This window comes from Styela clava, chromosome 1 (assembly GCF_964204865.1).
Source record: "Styela clava chromosome 1, kaStyClav1.hap1.2, whole genome shotgun sequence".
Taxonomy (NCBI): Eukaryota; Metazoa; Chordata; class Ascidiacea; order Stolidobranchia; family Styelidae; genus Styela; species Styela clava.
Window position 1 is genome coordinate 31,061,129 of NC_135250.1, and position 25,047 is coordinate 31,086,175.

At 34.1% G+C, this 25,047-nt stretch overlaps 1 protein-coding gene across 2 annotated transcripts; it reads left to right on the plus strand.

Moving 5' to 3' along the window:
• The first annotated feature begins 1,255 nt into the window (after positions 1-1,255).
• On the plus strand, positions 1,256-23,819 carry LOC120334961 (uncharacterized). Of its 2 annotated transcripts, none has more exons than XM_078115509.1 (14): positions 1,256-1,382; positions 10,884-11,051; positions 12,121-12,294; positions 12,912-13,023; positions 13,696-13,765; positions 14,386-14,459; positions 15,522-15,591; positions 16,226-16,308; positions 18,145-18,408; positions 18,907-19,698; positions 20,631-20,894; positions 21,615-22,406; positions 22,690-22,787; positions 22,954-23,819. In XM_078115509.1, the coding sequence occupies exons 2-14, from the start codon at positions 10,887-10,889 to the stop codon at positions 23,047-23,049; spliced, it is 3,054 nt and encodes a 1,017-aa protein (XP_077971635.1). In that variant the 5' UTR covers positions 1,256-1,382; positions 10,884-10,886; the 3' UTR covers positions 23,050-23,819. The 2 variants fall into 2 exon arrangements, with proteins under 2 accessions (XP_077971635.1, XP_077971629.1); XM_078115503.1 differs by lacking the exon at positions 1,256-1,382 and adding an exon at positions 10,302-10,458 and having other exon boundaries at positions 22,954-23,818.
• Positions 23,820-25,047: the final 1,228 nt, after the last annotated feature.

Below are 25,047 nucleotides of genomic sequence, written 5' to 3' on the forward strand. Positions count from 1 at the left end.
ACTGGGACATTCAAGTCTACTGGTTGGTACGTCAGGACTGTCCCGACAAAGCAAACTTCTGCTTTTGAAGAAAGTTGTTTTCATTCAAGTTTGGGTTTTAGTATGGCTTTTTGTCAGAGTTTAGATTTTGTCCGTCCTTAAATTTCTGTTCTGTCACTTGCTAGGCCGAGTTTAAGACAAGTACATGACAAGCAGGTTACAAGTGGGGGATGGAGAGGAATTAAATATTTTGGGGAAGAAAATTTATTTTAATTTTGTGTACTAATATTGTTTAGTATTATTGTAATGCCTACATATATACACATTATGAGCTATTCACAAAGTGAAGAGGCCTCAGTATAAGTTCTACATATCACAAGCTAAGGTTCTGTTAAAGATTGAATAACAAATGCAAGCATTCTTTTTATGTGAGGAATTATTATTTTTTTATTGTTCCCCGAGTTTTTAATTGTGTCGATTTTTGCCAGTATTTGGTTTTGGTTTAAGTGAGGATATTTTTAATTTGTCAGTCATAGGGAAAAGATTTTATTGAAATAATCACAGTATTACAGTTTGGATGCCTTTATGGTTATATTATTAGGTATGGTGCCATGTCTGAAAATCGGCGTTTTAGAAGTGTGTGTACCAAGATGGAGGCAACTAATCTTGTTCGCCTACTTTACATCAAGTTGTGTAAAGGGACTTAAACCTATGGGCAGGGGTTATATTCACTTGGCTAACACAAACACTAAAAATCGGAATAAAATTATGGCCTAACCTTAACCTGGTACACACACTACGGGAGTACCGATGAATCGCACAAGCGTTAAGACATCTTACACAAGATAAGCAATAGACAAAAAACAGGCATTGTTTGGTTGTAAACAAAGAGGGTGGGTATCTATTACGTGATACTTTTATTAATATTATGTTTTAATGGATGCCGATACAACTCTAACATTGGGCTTTGCTATGAAAAGCAACAGACCGTAACAAGGCATTGTGAGGTTGTGAAGCGTAACAGGGTGCGTATCTACTATGTGTTGCTTTTACAAACATTGTCTGGCAAGTAAAGAAAATCACAAGTATACCTATGTATGGTTAAGTTACGCTTGGTCCACTGTTTTTTATTTGATACCATTGACTTACTATCCTATCCTCATACCTAGAATAGCAATTGAATTGTTTAGTGAAATTGAATTGTAAGTAAAATCACAAGTGTTCCTATGGTATAGATTTGTTATAACTTATCTGAGTGATGTTTTGTGTGAGTTAGATTTTATTGGATTATTTACATTTTAGATTCAACATTTATTTATTTTTTGTTCTTTCTACTATTCACCAGCGATAAATGTTTTTGATGATTTACAAATTTCAATTCTGGGAGGGGATACCTGAAAAAGGTCAGTATTTTGTCCAAAAATATATTTTACTGAGCTCTAGATCAGGGGGGGGTGCAAGATTTTTTGTGGGTGAGCCATATAACCAACTTCAACGTCTGGCTGAGCCACACAAAAAATTTACACAATGAATTTAAAATACTCACAATGCAAAATTTTTCTTATTTAACATTTTAGTGGAACGCTTTTCAAGTTCTTGCATAGTTTGTTAAAATCAGCCTCTAACTGACTGGTAAAACATTATGTATTATTACCCATGTGAGCACTTTTTTAAACATGAACTGTCGTATTAGGATTTTCTGCTTGATGGGGAAAATCTAATTGTTGACAAGGGCCACACTAAATAGGGCGGCGGGTCAAGTTGGGGCCCTCGGGCTGCCTGTGGCACACTCCTAGTCTAGGTAAATTGTTGTGATTAAAAATTTCCTTATTTAATATTATTCAAGTTGGGTTTTATGAGTATGACTTTTAGACAAAGTGTATACTTTTACTATCCTTAAATTTCTCTTATGTCACTTGCTAGGTCAAGTGTAAAACAAGTATAAATGAGGCACGAGTAGAATTTTGCATTTATTTATAAAAAATGATAAATCAAACATTTTCATTCTTAAGCCAAATTCTGTATGTAACAATTTGCTATTCTATTGCCGAAGTCAAGTTTATTTTTCCATCCAATAAAAAATCATTCAAACACAGAATATGAGAAAATGGCAAATATACAGTTGTACTGGGGAAGGGAAATCACTGGGAACCAAAGCTGGAGCAGCGGCACTCAAGGTTCTAATATCTGATTTGAAACATTTAGTTTTGAAATTACTATTTTCGCCGCAATTTTATAATTCAGAAGTGTTTCAAGCAAAAATGCACTCAATAAAATGAGAGCTCATCCATGTATTTTCTATTTTAATTCCTTGCTTTGTGTCCGTCTTCTCAATATTTTGGTGCCGGTCCATGAGGTCATTTTTTTTTATCTTACCGTTCCGTCTATGTATGAAGGTTGGGAACCACTGCTACACACAATTATTTAAAACCAAATTCAACTATCTTACATACTAATATGAATGAATGATAAAATAATATTGCATTTCACTGTATCTAATGGATTTTATTTGATCAATACTTCACATGTAGATGGCTTGGTACATTTTTTTGTTCCTTTGTATTGTAAGATTATAACTATTGAATTCTAAGAGCTATTTGGTAGTAATTCGATTTAAACGAAGATTATATTTGGCACATTCATGATTTGCTTCAAAAAAAAAATAAAAATCTGTGCGGAAGCCTTATACCTTTGTGTTCTGTTCTCATTTGTATTTTTTAAAAAGCGATCAATTTTCACAGAACGCGCTCTTACATGTGAGTGCATATCATGTTACAGGGTTAATGAAAAGGTTTTTGTAATGTATCTGTTCCATGCCATGACAACCACATAAACATGTATCTTTCAAATATCAAAAATAATTTGTTGTTATCATTAAGTAAAGTGATCTGCTTTACACATTTGCCTGATATACTAAATTTTAGAAGCTAATTCTAATTGAACAAAATATGTCTTTAAAATTTTACGATGAAAAAAGTGGGAATTACCCACTCGCCTGTTTTAATTATTAAAGGATTGTTTGTAAGGCGTTTATCATTCTCATTCCAATTTCAGTCTCAAATTATTGAATTATCAATACTGTGCTATCGTGTGGCGGTGCTGATTGTGATTGCCATCTCACTAACAACAGCTCTACTTGTGTTTATGTTGGATATCTAGGCTACATGGTAAAATATTTTATGTTAAATTTTGATTGAAGATTTTTTATACCATTTTTCACACTTATCGAACAGCAACACGATGGCAGAATAGAAATTGCATAATAAACCAACGTAACTTCGTCTTTTCAGCTTCGGTAAATCGATTGAGGTGGTAGAAAAATAACAAATCAAAATTTCTCGCGGATCGTCAAAACAGCTTCACCAATCGGCGGTTGGAAACCACTGCTGTAAACCATTGCTTCATTTTACCCAACTTCATTGTTAGAATTCCGCTGACACAACTATTTTTACTTCACTGTCTATAAACATGCTTGAGCTAACACGGAAACCATTCCTAAACAATCAGTTACTTTGCCCCAAATAGCATGAATGAGGTAACTTTAAAAACACTGATCATGGGTGGAACATGCATTTTTCGTGCTTCATCAATATCCCACACTCGGCAGAGTCAAACATATTTTGAGTAGACATACCTTTGTACTGGAGTATTTTGGGTTTGATTCACCTGAATTGCAGTCTGGATTGTGAATAACATGTTGATTTTTATGTATCTGTGCGTAAAGTTTCCGTTTGTCCCTGGCCTTGTATTTGTAGTTTTTCCGTTATTAATAAGTATCCTAATGAACCATGATGTAAAAACGATTGAAATGATTGTGAAATACTTGCTGAAACTGAGCTTGTCCAAGGATAAGCACTAAACCAACAATCCAATTCAGGAATTTTCCCAATTTTTATGTGCAATTCCCATCTGAAAATTACCATTTACTACCATTTCATAGTTTGTAAAAAAATGATGAATTCGATGTTCACCTTGGCTATGTTCTGCATAATTCTGTAAATAATGAAAAAGGCCGCAATACAGGATTTTGTTCAGAACTTGATCAAATGAAATTTTCACTGCCTCTGTGGTCGATTTTATGAACCAATTAGTAAAGTGAGATATTTTTCATATTTAAATGATGATCGTGACGTGAAACGATATAAAATTCATAAAATAAAGAATTTACTAGATAAATATAGTTTGAATAAGGTAGATAAGATGTCTAATTTATTTTGATTGCATTTGTGATATTAGAATATTCCACTCATTTTGTGAATCGCTGAAAGAAAGTCGATACATTATTTTTCATGAGTGAAAAGCGATGTTCTGCCATATTATTTTCGTATATGCCAATTTTGTTGAATATTAGTCAACTATGCTTTCGTGATTAATATTTCTGTAAGGTGGATGGACCGTAAGTTGACAATGCATTACCCTGTTGTCTCACTCAACAAGCGAAGCATGTGCAAACAATAAGTTATTTTGCCTCACTTTGTCAAACGTCCAAGGAGAAAAAAAGTCATAAGCATTGATCATACGTGGGACACGCTTGCTGTGTGCGCTTCAGCAATATTCCATACTCGGCAATGAGCGTAAATTAAGAATTACATGCTTTTGCGTGGGATCTTTAAATCGTCCAAAGATTCAATAAATTGCAATTTTTTAACGGTTAAGGTTGCGAAATACCATGTCGACTGTATTCGCAAAAAAATGTAATTCGGACAAACATTACCATGGACTTAGTTGTTTATTTTTCCGAGCCTGATACTCATTAATAAGTATTCTGATAAATCATGATGCAAAAACGATTAAAATAATCGCAAAATTCGTGTTTAAACTGAGCTTGTCCAGTGATTGCAATTCGTGAATTCTCAAATATATTATGTCCAATTATTGTCCAAATTTCAACTATATTATAGTTTGTACAAAATTGAAGAATTACCGGTAGATATTCATCTTGGCAACATTCAGTGTAATTTGGTAAATAATTAAGATCCCGCACGGGCCGCAATAGGGGAATTTTAACTTAAGTTGAAAGATATTAAATTAAAATTGCCCATGAGATCGTGGACAATTTTATGAAACAATTGGTAAAGTGGAATATTTGTTTATATTTCTTCGTTATTGGTACTACTTTTCCAACTGAGAAATACATCTCGACAGAGGGAGTTTTCCTTTGATTCCTGACAAGGAAAAATCATAATATAACCCCCTCAAACCAATCGCATTACTACGTTTATATGATAGCCAATCCTTCATCGGATCATGCCCGGCTGGCCATTGATTTGCGCTATATATACATTCTGTGTCCTGTAGTGCTCATCATAATAACTAAATTTTGCTTATAGCGGACGCGGGTGTAGCGCGTTATCATCGTAATATTCAATATTTAACATCGGATCCTCTTGGCATAAAATAACTTCCAGCAAGGGTAGGCGGTTTCAAGTGATTTTCTATCGGAAATGCAAAATAATTGTATTATAATTAGCAAAGCGCATTTTCTAATCATCGATATTTATAATTGCCTTAAATATTTGGCATTATACAAAAGATCCACGGAGTTTATTCTCTAAATTCCTTCACTTTTGCCACAATTTCACGAATCAAAGGGGTGCTTCATCAGTTGTACTTTGTTAATCCAGCGCTATTATTTGTTATTTCAATTTAAAACAAATTCTTTAATTGAAACATTCCATGACATGCGAGTGCCTATCACGTTACCTCTCGACACTATACATTTTCTTTTTTGCTACATTCTCGACGTTTTGTGTGATCATGCCATGTACGTAAATGCATCGCGTTCATATAATTTTTCCGGTATCGTGTCAAGCTTGATATTTGTTTACAAATGATAGTACTTTGGACTGTTGGAGGACGTCGCAAGGTCGGGTAGGAATATTAGTGTTTACTTTTGAGAGTAGACTTATTCCAACACCTGTAACAACCAATGTGGACATAATTTGTGGAAAAGTCTTAACTATTTATGTGTGAATCTTTATTCATTTCCAAATATCACTGATTGTTTGCCAAATGTCTTGTTCAGGATGTGGTTGTAAAACCAATTGAATGTTTGAAAGTTTCATATTGATTTACAAATTTTCAAAGTTAGCATATTTTGGGACAAATTTATTGCTTACGCAAAAATTCATCATCACAATTTGATATCCTTATTGTTCCAGATTAAAAATCCGAAATTTTCCAAGCAACAGTAAGAATTTTTACTTGTAAAACACTTTTTATAGTGGCATTGCAAGTTAAAAATGTCGTATTTAAATCCTCTATAATTTTATATCAGAAAGGTTTTAGTCCTTCCAAATGTTGTATCTCTTATATATCAATGAAAGCTTGTTCGAAGTTCAGAGTTAGAAGGCTTGAAAGAACATCATATAATAAAAGTGTCGACTGTTAGAAAGTTGTATGTGCTGCAATGGACTTTCTTAAGCTTTGGTAAAGAGTATTTGAGTTTAATAAGACATCCAGATCTGTGCTTACAGGAGAGGAAAAAATTATTTCAGTTCGACATGTTATTTCAGCATGATAGTTATTAATAATAACTTATTTTGTGTCAACAATAAATGTTGGTACTATGCACAAATGATGATGAAAATGTTTCTGAAAGTCTATACCTATATATTTTCATTTCAACTATATTTGGCTGCTTTCTCAATTTTAAAATTACACTAAACCTAATTAAATAACTATTTTTGATTCTTTCAGTTGAGGGTCTAAAACTATTAGCTCGATACTAAGAGCTTTGTTCAGTTTAGTGTATTCAGTCCAATAGATGAAAAACTTCCATTTTCTATTGAAATTTGAATTTTGGTCAAAAATCAGAATCAGATCCAGTCTGTCTATCCATATAACTTACTCTCGATAATGCACTGCTAAGCAATATATTAATTTATTCTGATTATATTTTCTTTTTATGTCAAATTAAAAACCTTTCATTAATCATTAAAAACATTTCATAGTGAATGAAGCCTTACTAGAATTACATTCCATTTTTTCTTTGATTACAATCAAATTTTACAAAAAACTTCTAGATATATCATAGTGTTTTCAGTAAAATGTAAATGAACATATATATGTATGTATTGTGTATTTATAATATAAAGACGATTAGGATAGAATTAGAATGAACACTGAAAATGGATTGATAATATGCTCTCATTTGTACAGTTGACTTTTTTTATCTAAGGAATTGGTACTCTCGAATTATGTAGACCAAGATGACGGTCACTAGAAGGTAGTATGTGTACCAGGTTGGTGTTAGGCAGAAGCGGAATTAAACTGAACACAATACACAGGAAACTTGCTTTGGCATTTTCATCACAAAACTACAAAAACAAATCAGTCAAAAACATTAAGTTCTAATTTGCTATAAATTTGGTACTCCCGAAGTATGTGAACCAAGATGGCGGACACCGGAACGAAGTATGTGTACCAAGTTAAGGTTAGACCATAATTTCAGGTGCAAATATTACACGAGTCACTTGGCTAGTCCCTGAACTCGTAATAGAACTAAAATAAAGAAAATTGGAATAATATTATTGGCCTAACCCTAGCCTAGTACACATACTACGTTCCGGTGTCTTCATCTTGGTTCACATACTTTGGGAGTACTGCATTTATAGAAAATTAGAACTTGTATTCTTTGATAATTATTCATATAATTCATTGAAAACAATGAGTAACTGTATAATTACCTATAAAAAATATACTCAGTGTCATAGATGTAGCCCGTCCTCTCTCAAATGATTTTTGAAAAGCAAGTTTGTGGCATTAGCTGTGACTGTGAGACATAATTTTGTGTGTCTTTTTCAACACTAACTTGCTCTACCTGTAAGTAAAGCACTGATAATTCAACATTTTTTTGTTTAATATTAATCCTTACTCCAAACGAACCGACTGGGATATATATATTTCGCGTCTATATTGCTAGGATAACTTCAACACTGAAGTAAGTTTGAGAGGAGCTTCTTAAAGATATAAGTGGCTGCTTGCCGCTTACCTGGCCTATTTTTAAAGTGAAAATCGGTTTAAAGTGAAAATCGGAGTAAGTGTCATGTAAAATTAAACAAATTGCGCCCCCCTACCTCCCAATTTGGGTTGCTATGCCCTTTTCTGGTGCCAGGTGACATAGCCATGGGGATTCGGGGTTGAACTACCCCGTCTTTTCAAAATTTTGAGAATATTGAAAAATTAATAACTCACTCAACTATATCCCATTTAGGTAAGCCTAATATTAGTCTTTCGTTAAATCGTGTTTTTCTATTACTACCAGTTAACAAAACTGACACCTTTAAAAACTCTGAAACTGCGTTTTATGCCGTAAGAGTCTTAAATATTGTTTTGTTTTAGGTGAAGCTATGTCAAACATAGTATATAATCAAGGTATATTCTTTGATAGAATGTATATTTGTGAGTCAGTAATTTAATATAGCCTAATAATGCAATTTGTGATGTTGATGGGTCAAATGAAATTTTCGAGTCCGAGCAGGTTCTGAGAATCAGAACAAATATTAAGAGCTGCTTAGTTATTACAATTATTTTAATAGTTTTTCAAGTTAGTTTTTGTAATTAGATATTCATTGGAAAATTACCAGGTTTGAATACAGGGCAAAAAAACAATGAGAGGAGAGGATTATATAGAAACTTATAACTTATCTCACATGGCTCAGTAAACTCCACTATATAATCACCTGTAAGCGGTGTTAGTTACCGTAGATATTTCATACGCTACCCTCCGTCAAAATCAGTAGTTTCAAATTTTAAAAAATTCTAACTTAAAAATTCTGAATTAGATATTAGAACTTTAGGTGTCGCTTCTCAATAACCAGCTTTTGTTCCCCTCAACTTGCTTTTCCCAGTAAAATTGTGTAAATTATCATTTTCTTGTTATTTTTTGTTTGTGATGTTTTTTTTACTGGTTGAAAAAAATAAACTTGACTTGACTCAGTGTAGAGACAACAAATGGAATTTTATTAATACCCTGAAATATCATTCAAGTTTTGTTTTTGAACGTTTGGGGTCTCAAATAGCCAACAATATCTGATGGGTAGTTTTATCTTGCATTGGTCACCCAAGTTAAGCAGCTGAATCATGACTATATACCAGTGGTTCCCAACCTTTTTTGCGTCGCGACCCCCTTTAGATATTTTTTAACATACCGCTACCCCTTTCACGATATATGCGGAATTTAAATTAGTAGGTCCCTCAATAGAAAGGATATTAAGATCTAATGCGTTTCTGCAAATAGTTATCTTGAATTAATTCATATACTAATTATTAAATTACCCTGCTATCCCTGAAATTATAAAATTTTATAGCTATATTTAAGTGCACCACTACTGCTACTATTTACTATGTATCGTATTTTCGGCTAGTATGCTGATTTACAAGACTGAATTTTTCAAACTATTACTGAGATTGGATTAACTTTTGACAAGAAAATACCGGTAGTCAAAATCGGCGATGATTGTACCGGAAAATACGGTGAATGAAAATACATAACTTTCATGTTACTGATTTCAAAGAAAGTTTGCTTTCTGTAGACTTTAAATTTTCAATCATTGAATTGAGATCAGAAAATAAAAACGAGTGCCCTTACAATTGGGCAGATTACACGCAACACACAAAAAATGAAGAACATATTAGATGAAATTTTGAAGCTGCCACTTTCACAAAAATTTCCTGTTGCGTCCACAAAGTTTATTGTTAAATAATATTCAAACGCACAAGTGGTGAAATTAGACACTCATTGCAATGCTTCCCAACCGACAAGAATTCCACCCAAGTTAAGACTTGCTTTTTAATTATAATGCATCGTAAGCACTTTGCATCGAGTACATATTGTGTGACACAAATATCAAATCACTTTATTATGATAAATCACCTGAACTGTAGCATACAAAATGGTACCTTGCATACAAAATAGTAAATAATTGCATTTATCCTGCCTAATGAGAGTTCCAGACTCTGGGCTGATAACTACAAATATTTATATTCATTGCAATTTTCAAATAGTTTTGCGGCTCAGAGTGGAAGTCTTGCGGCCCAAATGTGATTGCGGCCCACTATTTGCTGACCTCTGTTATAAAGAGCCTTGTTCGAAACAGAAGGCGTGGAATGGGTGTCGTATAAAAAAACATTATTACATGTATTACTCGAAATAATTGAAATCAGGGAAAACACAAGAATATTCATTTAGAAACAATTATATAAATGTTACCGAAGTATTATGAATTGCAACTGTTTACAAAAGTGTACATGATATAACAGATTTATTGGCATCTATGTTATGTTTCATCGCACTTGGATGAAAAATGTTTTCCAGTTAGATTTGTAGCATGTTTAGGTAAAGTTTATATCCTAGAACTTTGAAGATATTGTCGAAGAGTATTAGTGAATATTACATCAGATGAACCTATTTTTATGAAGCTTTACCAGATGGTCAACACTACTATATAGTAGAATTTCACCATATATTAATCACCGGTATATGTTAAATTATATAAAAAAATATTTTTGGTTTGAAAGTTTTCACTGAATTGTTACAGACATTTGTGGTTTTCCGTAAATTTCCATTCAAATCTGAGAGTCTATATTATTAATCTATATTCATGGTTTATACAATTTAGCTAATAAAAGGCAATAAAACTATTGCACATGAGGATTCTTGACATACTGGAATGTTTCATTGGAGCGCCGCTCCAAAAAGGTTGCAAACCACTGTCCCTGTTAATTTGTTGCTGATTTTGCTATTTTAATTTAATTTTGGAATATTTTTCCGTTTTTTGTCCAAAGTTTGAAATTTTGTCTTTCACGCTGAACTTTGAGCAGCTTTCCATTTCGTACAATCTGCCCATCAAGTTTTAAAAACAGTCTGAACATGATCTTAAATTGTTCTTGTTTCATTTCAGATCATGGAGTTGTGGCTGGATGAAAACGCCAAGATGGGAGTTGAAGGTTTATCATCAGTTGGACAAATACTTTCCAATCAATCCTGTGTTGAAGTGTTGAGACTTCGCAACTGTAACCTGTCATCAGATCAACTACAAGCTTTCAAATCATCCTTGGGCAAAACAGAGGTATAACGCAATAATAATAACACAATTGACTTTTTTTGAAAGGGGTTGGACGAAATTTTGAGTTTGATTTTGTAATAAGTTTTTTACCTTTATAACTCAAAATTGGATTACATGGTGAAAATTAAATAAAACCTACAATTTTAAATTTATCTGTTTTATCAGGCTATCAGGCCTACTCGTTTATTTGAAAATATATTTGAAATACACAATAACCAATTCTCATGACCAATTTGGTTCTGTTGAGTCCTGTCCTGTAAAATTGCCCTACATTGTACTTTGAACTTATAAGTTTAATTGATTTTTAAAAACATATTAGAGCAAATGGGCAAAGTATTCTTATTCTCGAGTACTCAATAATTGCCCTGATATCTGTTAGAAAGGAGGAAAATGAAAAAAATGGAAGTAGAATAACCATTTTCTGAAAGCCTGAAAGTACATATATTTCAGCCACTAAAGCACTATTAACGCTATAGATCTTTTGACATAATATACAATAAAAAAAGTAATTCCGATATCAAAAAGGGTTGTACTTTTCACTTGTATTTCAGTAAATCCAAATGAGACAGATGAGGCCTTTGAGATAAATTAATCATGCCTTTTCACCGCAAACCTTGTGACAAACTTTAACTTTTTAGTCTTTTGTACAGAATTTATAAATTATCATTCAAAGCAACATTTGACTTCTGGCGTTTATAAATTTATAGATTCAAAGCAATCTTCTGACATCGGGCTAGTTTTTAATGTCACAAAAGCTTGTCTGTTCATGTAATTACAATTTTGAAATTACAATTTTTCTTGCTCCGAGTTAACAACGATTTTAAAATTTTCTTTAATGATCACAAATGCTACCAAGAGATGGAATACACTTGAATTGACCACAAAACTGTCACCTGACTATATTGTTCCTCATTTGATGAAAACCCCAATTTTTGACACTAGGCCCTATTGTAATGTTACAATGCATTTCTGTATAATATGAATAAAATGGATTTGTCAAAACTAGGATGAATATGACTGTTATGTATTTTGTTCATGTCTGATTGTTCTTTGTTTTTGTTTATTTCAACAGATTAATCAGTTGGTTCTGGATACAGATACACGTCATATTGCAAACCATGAAGATATTGTTGCAGTTGAAAATCTGCTTCCTAATGTTACAGAGAGGTTGTCGCTGGATGGATGGAAGATCGCAGAGGAAGATAAAGAAGTATTACAGAATCAATTGGATGAAATTGGATCTCAGGTTTGAAATTCTTTTTGGGATAAATAAAATGTAAACTACGGGTCAGACATAAAATCAACGATTTGCGTAAAAACTGAAATAAAATGAAAATATGAATTATTCACGCTGAACTGAACACTTTGAGTAAAGTTCCACCGAAGTTTATGTTATTTCCATTGGTATCATTTCAATTCTTTGAAGCAATTATTAAAACTAAAGTCAATTCGGTCAATTTGGTGGTGGTGCACATATTCAATATTTGCTATATTACGATTATGTTTATTTGATTTCTAATGCAAAGAACAATTGCATAGTAAGATTCGTTTGTGTTTCTGTTCGTCAAGCAGAAGTCTAAATCAGAAGTTTACTAATTTAAATTTGCTAAATTTTTACAGTATTCATTATTTTAATAAATCAACGAGTGTGAACTGTCATTTTTGTGAGTTATCAAAATATGCAAATTTTGAAAGTTTCTCAATAAATGGAAAAATTCTTAGAATGAGCAGAGTTCTTTTATACAGTATGGTATGATAAGATGCATTAAAATTCAGCACAGGAATTATTAAATACCATTGTCTGTTTAAATATTGTTCTGCGTGCTCAGTACTATTCTTATTTGAAAACTTCATTCATTACAGAAACTACAAATTGATTTGGATGGAAGCACAAAACTCAAAAGTCAAAGAAAGTCAGCAGATGCTACATCCAATGTTTTTTCCAAACAACTTCCAACCACAACTTCAAGAGCAGGTTACAATTCTTTTTTAAAATTGGGTGGTGCTGTGGCATGATTTCAATCATGGCACTTAATCAATGGTACTTAAATCAATTTCTGCTTAATCGGGCTCTGCTGTAGTATTCGTAACAAGATGGCGCACAACCTGGTAACCCTAACCTGGTACACATACTATGTTCAGGATGTGCGCCATCTTGGTACGAATACTACGGGAACACCTCTAATTGTATTATACTTATAGTTATTATTATATAATTATTGTTGTACTGGTGATCACTCTGTACCAACTTTAACCGTGTTCACTTGGATCACAGTTTGTCACAGATGTTGATACTAAAAATAAACTTGTGGACGCGATATTTTTCTTATTATGCTCTGACGCGATGGCACCTTTAGGAAAGAATATCACATCCTGTGTTCTCCATATCCCCATAAATGACAGTCTACTTGACTGCATACAATCAAATGTATTATGACTTGAAAAACGCGTAACAGTCGCTCAATAATTGCAAATTCAGATCAAACACGATAACACTTGCCAAACATTTGGTGAGGTTTGAAAAATCTAGTAGTTAATTTCACTGGAAATTCTATTATAAATTCTGATAAACAATACTTAAATAGGTGGCTCAAAACAGAGTCTTGAATAGTGTCATTTTTTGTAATTATTTATTATTCTTTCTAAGGATCACCATATGGCAGTTTTGAGAATACTGGAAAAATTGTGGAGACTTCACAAGAAGTAGGAAGTCCCAGGTTAGATATAACAGTATTTTGCATGATATATAATGCTCACCTACATTTAAATTGTCGAGGAAGGTTATGGACCAGTGCAGCGGTTCTCAAACTTTATGTTTTTATGACGCTAAATTACCAGGCAAAAAATTGCGGTACACTTACACAAATCTTGATGCCTTTTGATCGATGATGTGTATTTTATGCTTTTTAAAGTTTGTAAATATGTGAGCCTAAGGAAAGGGAATGCCATTAGAAAAATATAACGTCATAACATTTAAACTTATTCATTTAATGAGAGGTGTGCGTAGTTGCTCTGAACACATCTTTTCAAAGCGAGATGTTATACTTGATATGTGCACATTAGTTATATTTAACACAATTATGTTAATTTTCGGAGCACACTTAGCAAATTGCTGCGGCCCACTAGTGGAACCGCTGGCCCAGTGATTATAGTATTGAACTTATTATCTATCACAGGTTAGAAATTTTTCGCTTAAAGTCCATACCTTACCTCCACACACAATAATTAACATCCTTGGTAAGGAGAAAGGTTTTGAAATCGAGTAGTAGGAGCTGTTATTTTGATGAATGTATTAAAATTACGGTAATACATTTGCATTTTCCAATTTTATCTTCAGAAGTAAACTCTTGCTATCAGAGAAACAATCAGATAAAGAAGTAACTGAACAACTTACAAAGCTAACTCTGCATAGTAAGTCAGCTAAATGCTTGTAATTATGAGAAAGTGCTGAATCATTAAGATGTTGGAATAATACAGGGGTGTAAAACACTTTATGTCGGTGGGCCATACAGCTAACTTCGGACATCTAACTGGGCCACACAAACAAAGAATTAAAAAATTTCCACAATCAAAAAATCCTATTTATGTAATATTTTAGTGGGACACTTGAAACATCAAGTTCTTGCATAGTTAGTTAGGATCAGCTTTGTCAGAACTGTCAACATAAACTGTCGGATTAGGATTTCATGGTTGATGGGGTGGTTTTATTTATTTGGTTTTATTTGACTTTGTACTGCCAGCTGTTATTTGTTTTATTCCTTCTAAAAACTGGCTGGTGCTATGAAACACACCCTATCCATCCCTAATTGGGCACTCCAAAAAGAAAATAGCTACCACAAGATAAAGTGATTGATTTATGACCCTTTCGTTTTGTCGATTCAGAAAAAGGGCGCCAGACTGGAAAACAGATCTGTTAACTAATCCATGGACATACAGCGCAGTACTTATCACACCATATTCATAGGTTATTTCAACCTTTCAGTTAAATGGTTGTTCAAAATGAATAAAATTACCGTTTTATTGTTAAGAATTAATGCTGTGAGTATTATTCTACCTGAAACAAACATGACCTGGTTCTAACCATAGAAAATTATTGAAACCGTACACACTAGTGCTTAACTGACAAACAGAGAAAGAATTTTTCAGCACCCTCTTATCGGCGGGCTGAGTTATGTGCGAGAGGATTGCTGAATTTCTTGGCAACGTAGAGTGGTTCACGTAACTCCTTGTTGATTGAGCTTCAAGTCCACGAAACTCCTGAAACAAATAAATGACTAACTAATCCCATACCCAACATGCATTGGTAACCGTATGAGAGGCCATGGTTCGACGTATGATTCATATTATTGACTTACCTCTCTTTTTTAAATAAAATAAGAAATTTTATCATAATTTGTGGTGAGCGATATTAAATAGTTAAAAACATATTTTTAAATTATCATTTTTTTATAATTATTCATTATTCTTTCTAAGGATCACCATGTGACAGTTTTGAGAATACTGGAAAAATTGTGAGGACTTTACAAGAAATAGGAAGCCCCAGGTTAGATATAACAGTATTTAAACTTGGTGTGGTATATATTGCCATGGTATGTAATGCTCAACTATATTTAAATTGTCAAGGACGGTGATGGCCCAGTGCAGCGGTTCCCAAACTTTATGTCTGTATGACGCTATATTACCAGGCAAAAAATTGCGGTACACTTACACAAAGCTTGCTGCCTTTTGATCGATGATGTGTATTTTGGTTTTTAAAGTTTGTAAATATGTGAGCCTAAGGAAAGGGAATGCCATTAAAAAAATATAACTTCATAACATTTACACTTATTCATCTAATGAGAGGTGTGCGGATGCTGCTCTGAACACATCTTTTCAAAGCAAGATGTTATACTTGATATGTGCACATTAGTTATGTTTAACACAATTCTGGTAATTTTCGGGGCACACATAGCAAATTGCTGAGGCCCACTAGTGGAACTGATGGCCCAGTGTTTTAGGTATTGAACTTATTATCTATCACAGGTTAGAAATCTTTCGTATAAAGTCCATGCTCTACCTGGCGCACAATCTTTAAAACCCTTGGTAAGGAGAAAGGTTTTGAAATCGAGTAGAAGGAGCTGTTATTTTAACCAATGAACCAAAACTAATACATTTGCATTTTCCAATTTTATCTTCAGAAGTGAACTCCCGCTGTCTGGAGAAGAAGCAGAACAATCAGATAACGAAGTAACTGAACAAATTGCAAAGCCAACTCAGCATAGTAAGTCAGCCTTATGAAGCTAAATGCTTGTGATTATGAGGAAGCGCATTCATTAAGACAGGGGTGGGCAACTTCTCTAGTCGGCGGGTCAGATGTGGGAAAATAAAGTCCCGGCGGGCCAGATGATTACAAAAAATACTTCGGTATCCAATCTTTATTAGATTCTCATGGTGATGCTCTGGAATATTATACTGTCTATCTTGATTAATTCTGGTTTAAATAAAGAAATATTCATAACTTTTTATTTGGATGGATTTGGACTAATCAAGAAAAGCATGCAGAGCTGAAAAAGCACGCATGCTGATTTCCAGGTTTCTGAATCTTGCGAGATTTGACGGAGCGCTTTCACGATGAATCGGAACCAAAAAAGCAAAAAGTGATTACTCAGCGCCAAGACGTCGCCGGGCCATTAATACCGCACTTATCAAACACCAATATGACGGCGGAGGAGAAATTGCATAATAAACCAACATACCTTTGACCTATTAATCAAGAAAAGCATGCAGAACGGTAAAAGCACGCATGCTGATTTCCAGGCTTCTGAATCTTGTGAGATTTGACGGAGCGCTTTCGCGATGAACCGAAAAGTATGATTACTCGGCGCCAAGACATCGCCGGGCCATCCCGCACGTATGACGGCGGAAGAGATATTGCGTAATAAACCAACGTAACTTCGTCTTTTCGGCTTCGGTAAAGCGATTGAGGCGCTAGAAAAACAACAAAATGAAATTTTCCACGGACCGGCAAAAAAGCCTCGCAGACCGGCACCGGTCCACGGACCGACGGTTGGGAACCACTGATCTAAAGCATATAGAACGTTTATTGTGTAAATGAGTTCTCAATAAAACATGCCCTCCCTCAATAGTTTTCTAAGATTACATCGAATTTTTAAAAGTATTATTTGACAGACCAACCAATAGTCATCTTCAGTGTGAAACTTAATCACTTCAGAAAATAGGGTGGAAATTGACCTCGATGACCTCATGGTCGTATCGCTCCCTCCTGTCAATACCGAAGCAATTTAATTTGTGTTATGTATTTTTTTCGTATTGATGACTGTTTGTTTTTGGTTGACAAAATAATAAATCTGTTTATGTGAATATGGATTATGTTTATGGAATGTTTACAACGCTTTCTGCTTTGACCTTATATTGTTTGTTTAACAAGTGTGCTAACGCAATTGTTTGTTCACTAAGGCAATTGTTTATTTTACCAGCTTGCACTGACAGTGCGGTGAGAGTAGATCGGCAACTTTTAGGAATGATGCGTCGGACCACATTACAGAGTGTGGTTGGATACAGTCAGCGGGCCGGTCAAAATCTCGTCCCGGGCCGGATCCGACCCGCGGGCCGTATGTTGCCCACCCCTGCATTAAGATGTTGGAATAATACAAGGGTGTGAAACATTTTTCGTCGGTGGGCCATATAACTAACTTCAGGCATCTAACTGTGCCACACAATTTTTTTTCCATAAACAAAAAGAATTAAAATTCACACAATGAAAAAATCTTATTTATGTGACATTTTAGTGGGACACCTGAAACATCAATTTTTGCATAGTTAGTTAGGATCAGCTTTGTCACAACTGTCAACATAAACTGTCGGACTAGGATTTCATGGTTGATGGAGAACAATCTGAGTGTTGACGAGGGCCACACTTTCTGGCTTGACGGGCCAAATCTTAAATCCAAATCTGAATCTTTTGCATGTGTGCTGTCCTTGTCACTCTCCGCCCTGTGCAAGAGGTTTTTAAAAAGTCCTGTTGCTACAAATAAGGTGTCGCATGCTCTCACATCTGTTTTATTCGAAGTTTCTGAGTTGAAATATTTGTTTTTAGCTTTGCCGCAAATTGAAAATGTTTCATCTCGAAGAAGTGGATCCGACATTCTTTTGACTTGGGATCAGGTATCTGACAGCAACGTTCTATACAACATAGAAATCTTCTGTGATGACGTGAAACTTGGAGAGACTCACACTACAAAAGTTCCTCAGTACAGAATGAAGTCACCTACACTTGGTAAAACCTATCGTTTCCGAGTCTGGGCCAGGGATGAATGGGGTGACATTGGAGTCAAGACACAGTCAAATAATGTTATCAAAGGTAAGTTACGACCATTAAATATTAGGTGAAGTAGCAACCCATTTTCATGACTACAAAAACAAGAAGTATTTTCATTCTGAAAACTTGTGGATGCAATTTCATGTTGTGTTTATTTCAATGTTGTGTAATTTCAGTGGTTCCAAATGGCCTCACATTTTTTTCCAAATTGAAAATGGTTTACATTCATTGACCAAGGCACAGTGTTTTTATTTTATCATTTGTGGTGGTTCAAGATTTGGTTACTGAGGTTTGACTGTACTATGTTAAACTGCTATGTGGAATAATTATGCAGAAACCAATACTTTACTGGCTCTACTCCCCTTATGCGTCTGTAACGAATTACTGGTTAACTATTCCCATATCTGACGTGGACCGGTGATCAAACAAGAGGCCATGGTCCACCATACGATTGAAACGTCATGTCCATTTCCCTTTCCCCAGGATAAATATGGAAATAGTTCATTTTTGTCGCATTATAAAACAAATCTATTTTTTTAGTGGATAACATTGAAGTTGCCGGTGGCTACATGAGACTGAACGAATGCAAAGTCACGTTTCCTAGTGGAACTTTCAACAAACAAACAAAGGTCTGGATGTCAGTTGGAATTGACAATTCACTATGCCCAGAAGAATACATTGGTATCACACCAGTTTTGGATATCAGTGCAGATTCAGAATTCCTCGAAGATGTAATCGTGCAAATGCAGTCATGGTGTGTCGGTCAAGAGAAAGACAAAATTGACATATTACATTTTTCAAGTAAAACTGACTGGGACATTATTAAGCCTGATCGAATCGCAGACGATAACAGCATAGAATTTCGATGCAGAGAGTTCAGCCCAGTTCTGGCCGCCATCAAGAGGTCGCTATTTGGAACAGTGGAGCTTCTTATGGAACGTCGTCTTTATATTTCGAACAAAAACCAATTTCATTTTGCATTTTTCCCTTATGGTGAGACTGCTCACAACACTGTCAGACATTATTATAGAGACATGGGTGCACAACTTGCTCCTTTACATCTTCCTCGGATCCTGTTACGAATGGGAGACAGAGTTCACATGAAACTCCAAATTGACCCTGGACCAGAAAATTTGCATTTTGATCCTCCTGATGGCCATACTTTCCTGGTAAACAAAAACTTCCTGAGATGTGGAGCAAATGAATACACGATTCTGCTTTTCCCTGTCCTCAATGAATATCCCCAACTTAACATCAGATACGAGATGGTTAAGGATGGTTATAAACCGGAAATTTGCAATCGTGATTTTGATTTCCCAGTGGAACCAATGGGTGAGTAATTCAGGGCTTTTGCTCTCGCCTCATACAATGTTACCATGTATTATACTAATATAAACGATGGGACATATGAGTTTACTTTGAAAATATACACAAAATACACCAAGAACAAAATGAAATAGTGACATTCTCAAAAAAATATAAAAAATAAACGAATGATGTATGCCAGTGATTGCCGAATTTTATGGCAAAATATTAATATCGCAAAATATCAATCCAATTTAAAAAAAAATTTATGTGCCAACATTCAAAACTTGCCATACAACATTAAAATCATGAAAAATAATTACTCGTTAAACACTATCATTATCAAAGTCAACTAATAGAGATAGTGATAAAGTGATAACACACTGAATAACATGCGGTAGATAGCGAAAGTGTCATGACCTGACAGTGAATGAAAGTGTTGTTTAGTTTAAGCTGAGTAGAAGGTAACCCCTTGTAGAATGTAAAGTTGAAGTTTATTTTCCGAATTTTTGTTTTTTATTCTGAAAATCATATGTTTCTTACATTAGCTGTGCTTGAGAATCTACTCACAATGAGACCATCTTCAGTTTGATTATACTAATACCAAAAGCAATCATTGTATAAATTTTTTCTACATTGAACACCTTCCTATGCCTATATTTATATGAGGCGGTTTGCATAGTTTGTTAGGATCAGCTTTGTCAGAACTGTCAAAATAAACTGTCGGATTTGGATTTCATTGTTGATGGGGAACAATCTGAGTGTTGACGAGGGCCACACTAAATGGCTTGACGGGCCAAATCCTAAATTCGAATCTGAATCTTTTGCATGTGTGCTGTCTTTGTCATTCTTCGCCATGTGCAAGAGGTTTTCAAAAAGTCCTGTTGCTACAAATAAGGTATCGCATGCTCTCACATCTGTTTTATTTGAAGTTTCTCAGTTGAAATATTTGTTTTTAGCTTTGCCGCAAATTGAAAATGTTTCATCTCGAAGAAGTAAATCAGACATTCTTTTGACTTGGGATCAAGTATCTGACAGCAACGTTCTGTACAACATAGAAATCTTCTGCGATGATGTGAAACTCGGAGAGACTCACACTACAGAGGTTCCTCAGTACAGAATGAAGTCACCTACACTTGGTGAAACATATCGTTTCAGAGTCTGGGCCAGGGATGAATGGGGTGACATTGGAGTCAAGACACAGTCAAGTAATGTTATCAAAGGTAAGTTACGACCATTAAATATTAGGTGAAGTAGCAAACCATTTTCATGACTATAAAAACAAGAAGTATTTTCATTCTGAAAACTTGTGGATGCAAGTTCATGTTGTGTTGATTTCAATGTTGTGTAATTTCAGTGGTTTGAAATGGCCTCACATTTTTTCCAAATTGAAAATGGTTTACATTCATTGACCAAGGCAGAGTGTTTTTATTTTATCATTTGTGGTGGTTCAAGATTTGGTTACTGACGTAACCCCTTAATTGCAATTCAAGAAAATATAACGTGCTCTGGTCCTGCAAGCAATCTAGATTTATGAGGACAAATCATTTTTATATTCCTAAACGTGGATGAGTTGTTGAACTCCTCAATACACAGGAAATTACTCAACTTATGTTAACAAAAATTGGGTCGCATTCCCAGTTGCTGAGCCTGCTTTGAAGTAATGTCCAAGTAACCATTTGCTGCTCAAGCTACTTCTTGCATTTTATTTCTGTAATTAGCAATCGTCTCATTTTGTAGCCAATTACACCCTTTTCCTAATGGGCTTTATGCGTCTGTAACAAATTACTGGTTAACTATTCCCATATCTGACGCGGACCGGCGATCGAACAAGAGGCCGTGGTCCACCATACGATTGAAACGTCATGTCTATTTCCCTTTCCCCAGGATAAATATGGAAATAGTTCATTTTTGTCGCATTATAAAACAAATCTATTTTTTAGTGGATAACATTGAAGTTGCCGGTGGCTACATGCGACTGAACGAATGCAAAGTCACGTTTCCTAGTGGAACTTTCAACAAACAAACAAAGGTCTGGATGTCAGTTGGAATTGACAATTCACTATGCCCAGAAGAATACATTGGTATCACACCAGTTCTCGATATCAGTGCAGATTCAGAATTCCTCGAAGATGCAATCGTGCAAATCCAGTCATGGTGCACCGGTCTAGATAAAGACAAAGTTGACATATTACATTTTTCAAGTAAAACTGACTGGGATAATATTAACCCTGATCGAATCACAGAGGATAACAGCATAGAATTTCGATGCAGAAAGTTCAGCGGAGTTATGGCCGCCATCAGGTGGTTGATATTTGGAACACAGGAGCTTCTTATGGAACATCGTCTTTATATTTTGAACAAAAATCAATTTTATTTTACATTTTTCACATGCTGTGAGACTGTTCGAAGCCATGTCATATCTTACTTTCAAGAGTTGAGAGGGCAACTTGCTCCTATCCCACTTCCTCAAGTCTTACTACGAACTGGAGACAGAGTTCGCATAAATCTCCAAATTGATCCTGAACAAGAAGACTTGCATTTCAATTATCTTAATGGCTATACCTTCCAAGTAGACAAAACATTTCTAGGAAAGCAAAGAAATGATTACATGTTCCGTCTTCTCCCTGAATTAGAAGAATATCCCAGGAGTAAAATCAGATATGAGATGATTAAATATGGTAATGACCAGGAGATATGCGACCGTGATTTTGATTTTCCATTAGAACCAGTAGGTGAGTAATTAAGGGCATTACTGGAAAATTCACTTTTCTGTCCATATCAAAATGCCTTTGAAAAAACCCCAGCATTGTATAGAGCTTGCCTCTGTTTGCTATACATCGTTAGGAGAACATTCATTTTTATGTCCTATTTCATACATGAACTAATCGATGACCATTAATCCTGTAGTCAGTGGTAACCATATCATGTCGCTTCCTTTTCATTATTTCACTGATGAAAAATGAAACATTAATTGCCTGACAAGGTATTTCCAATAACATTGTTCTTTTCGTGCAGATCATCAACCAGTAATTTACAACTTTTTTGGGGATTTGGAACAAGTGCACATAATGGGACGAGGAAACGTACACACAAGTCAACAAGGATTACAGCAGGTAAATGCAATATTGATTGTTAATAATCCTTATATCAGTAGTTGATTACACGAAAAACTGTATTTTTAGTCACCAAACTTATCATTTCATTATCAGTCCAAGTTGATAATTAGACTCACCAATGAAAGGTAATTTCAATGAAATTTAAAGTTATTATTTTTTTCAGGGGCAAAATCAACTGCTGTTCACAATTGCTGTACTTCTGTTACTTGTTGCTATTTTCCTCGCTTTTTTAGTGGGGTGGCCTGATTCTACCATGTAATTTGTTTGTACTACCTACTATCTATCTGCAATCTTTCAAAATTTATCGCAATCTTACCCAAAGAGTCTCTCAAATTAACCTGTTAACTGCTGGTATATACTGAGTTTATATATTTTAAAACATCCCTATGAAGTTTAGTATTGCAAATTTGTTTGCAAACCCATAACGAGTGATAAACTAAGTAGGTTGGGAATTAATGGCTGTTATAATAAATGTTGGACTTGGGTGATGATTATTTACTGTTGACTCCACCTTGTGGTTTGACATAATGCTCCTAACCAGAGAGAGAAAATTAGTATCTGAGAACTTTGCCGGAGCCCGGTGTAACTTTGTCCCCTCATCTATGTAAAGTAACAACAGATGTGAATTATAAATTCTATTTATATTATAATTGCGATACATGTTACAATGACATGCAATGCTTATTGTAAATTTCCATTTTTTGATTTGTGTATGTCAGCCTTTTAAATTTTCATTTACTGCTATCAGCATTTCTTGTTTATCATGATTGACAAAACTGTACCTAATCTTGCTGTATTGGAATGGAATAACAATCGCATAAATAATTCAACTTATCCAACCCTTAATCCTTCCTAATGCATATAGGTTTTCTTTATAAATCCAAGTGTTTCCAAATTTTGAAAAGTGAAAAAAAAATTAAAAATTAAAAAAAATTAAAAACAGCAAAAAAAAAAATTAAAAATAATTTCTATGTATCTCCTAAATATAAAAAAAAATTAAAAAAAAATTAAAAACAGCAAAAAAAAAAAATTAAACAAAATTTCTATGTATCTCCTAAATATAAAAAAAAAAATAAAAACAGCAAAAAAAAATTTAAAAAAATTTCTATGTATTTCCTAAATATAAAAAAAATTAAAAACAGCAAAAAAAAAATTAAAAAAACTTCTATGTATCTCCTAAATATAAAAAAAAATTGAAAAAAATTAAAAACAGCAAAATAAAAATTAAAAAAAATTTCTATGTATCTCCTAAATAGGAAAAAAATTAAAAAAAAGTGAAAACGGCAAAAAAAAATTAAAAAAAATTCCTAGGTTTCTCCTAAATATGAAAAAAATTGAAAACGGCAAAAAAAAAAATTGAAAAAATTTCTATGCCAAATAGAAATTTCACCCCCCCCCTTCGAAAATTACTGGCTACGCCCCCAGGGACGAAGCCCCGAAACTGAGACCATACGACATTATAGTGTAAAATTACATGCCAGTGAATACTGATTCATGTTAAAGTACTCACGGGGAAAGTATATGAAGTATTAGCTTTTATTTTGATTTCTATGTTGTGCTGCTTAGATGTATTGCGTACCTGAGGAGTAGCAGCTAATTTTAAGGTTGTTCACATAGCTCTATGTTATGTTCTTTATTGCATTTTAGGTTTAAAAATTACGGGGGGTCCGTAGTTACTTCAGAGAAGCCTAAGGGGTTCGTAAACACATAAAGTTTGAGAATCACTGTCTTTGATAGATGTGTAATTTTAATCTAAAAGTGCTGTTTGTGTGCGATGTCTGACACCTGATGCGGTATAGCTCATTAAAGATAGAAATCTTTGGCTAAAAACAAAATTTTTTTTTATTTCTGAACGCTTACAGACCAGTCAAGTCGATATTATCTCTAGTTTTTGTCTTGCTATTGGGACTTTTAAGTATGACATTATGGATAAAAAAAAACCCTATTAGAAATGATTATTTTCATGCAAATCTGCTTTCCCAATCAGTCTAGTTGTTCGTCTTGTATAAAGTGAATATTAAATGATATTAATTCCTTATTGAATTATCATTGCTTCTTGTGCTTGAATGTGCAAAATTTCGATTATTAAGTATGTCTAGTCGAGAAATGTTTATGATTTTTATTTTCTTTCAATTCTGTGTGACATTTTGTTAATTGTTGTAGCATCTGTATAATAAATAATCAGTGTGATAGGACCGGGCTCCAAGTCCAAGATTGCCTACAACTAAGTTTTACGAGCTACGCACTGCTTGATTAT

Excerpts from the sequence above, each read along its gene's own strand:
- LOC120334961 (XM_078115509.1), top strand. The coding sequence starts at position 10,887 with ATGGAGTTGTGGCTGGATGAAAACGCCAAGATGGGAGTTGAAGGTTTA. Across the intron at positions 14,460-15,521 it reads TACAAAGCTAACTCTGCATA|GATCACCATGTGACAGTTTT; the intron begins GTAAGTCAGCTA and ends ATTCTTTCTAAG. Across the intron at positions 18,409-18,906 it reads GTCAAATAATGTTATCAAAG|TGGATAACATTGAAGTTGCC; the intron begins GTAAGTTACGAC and ends CTATTTTTTTAG.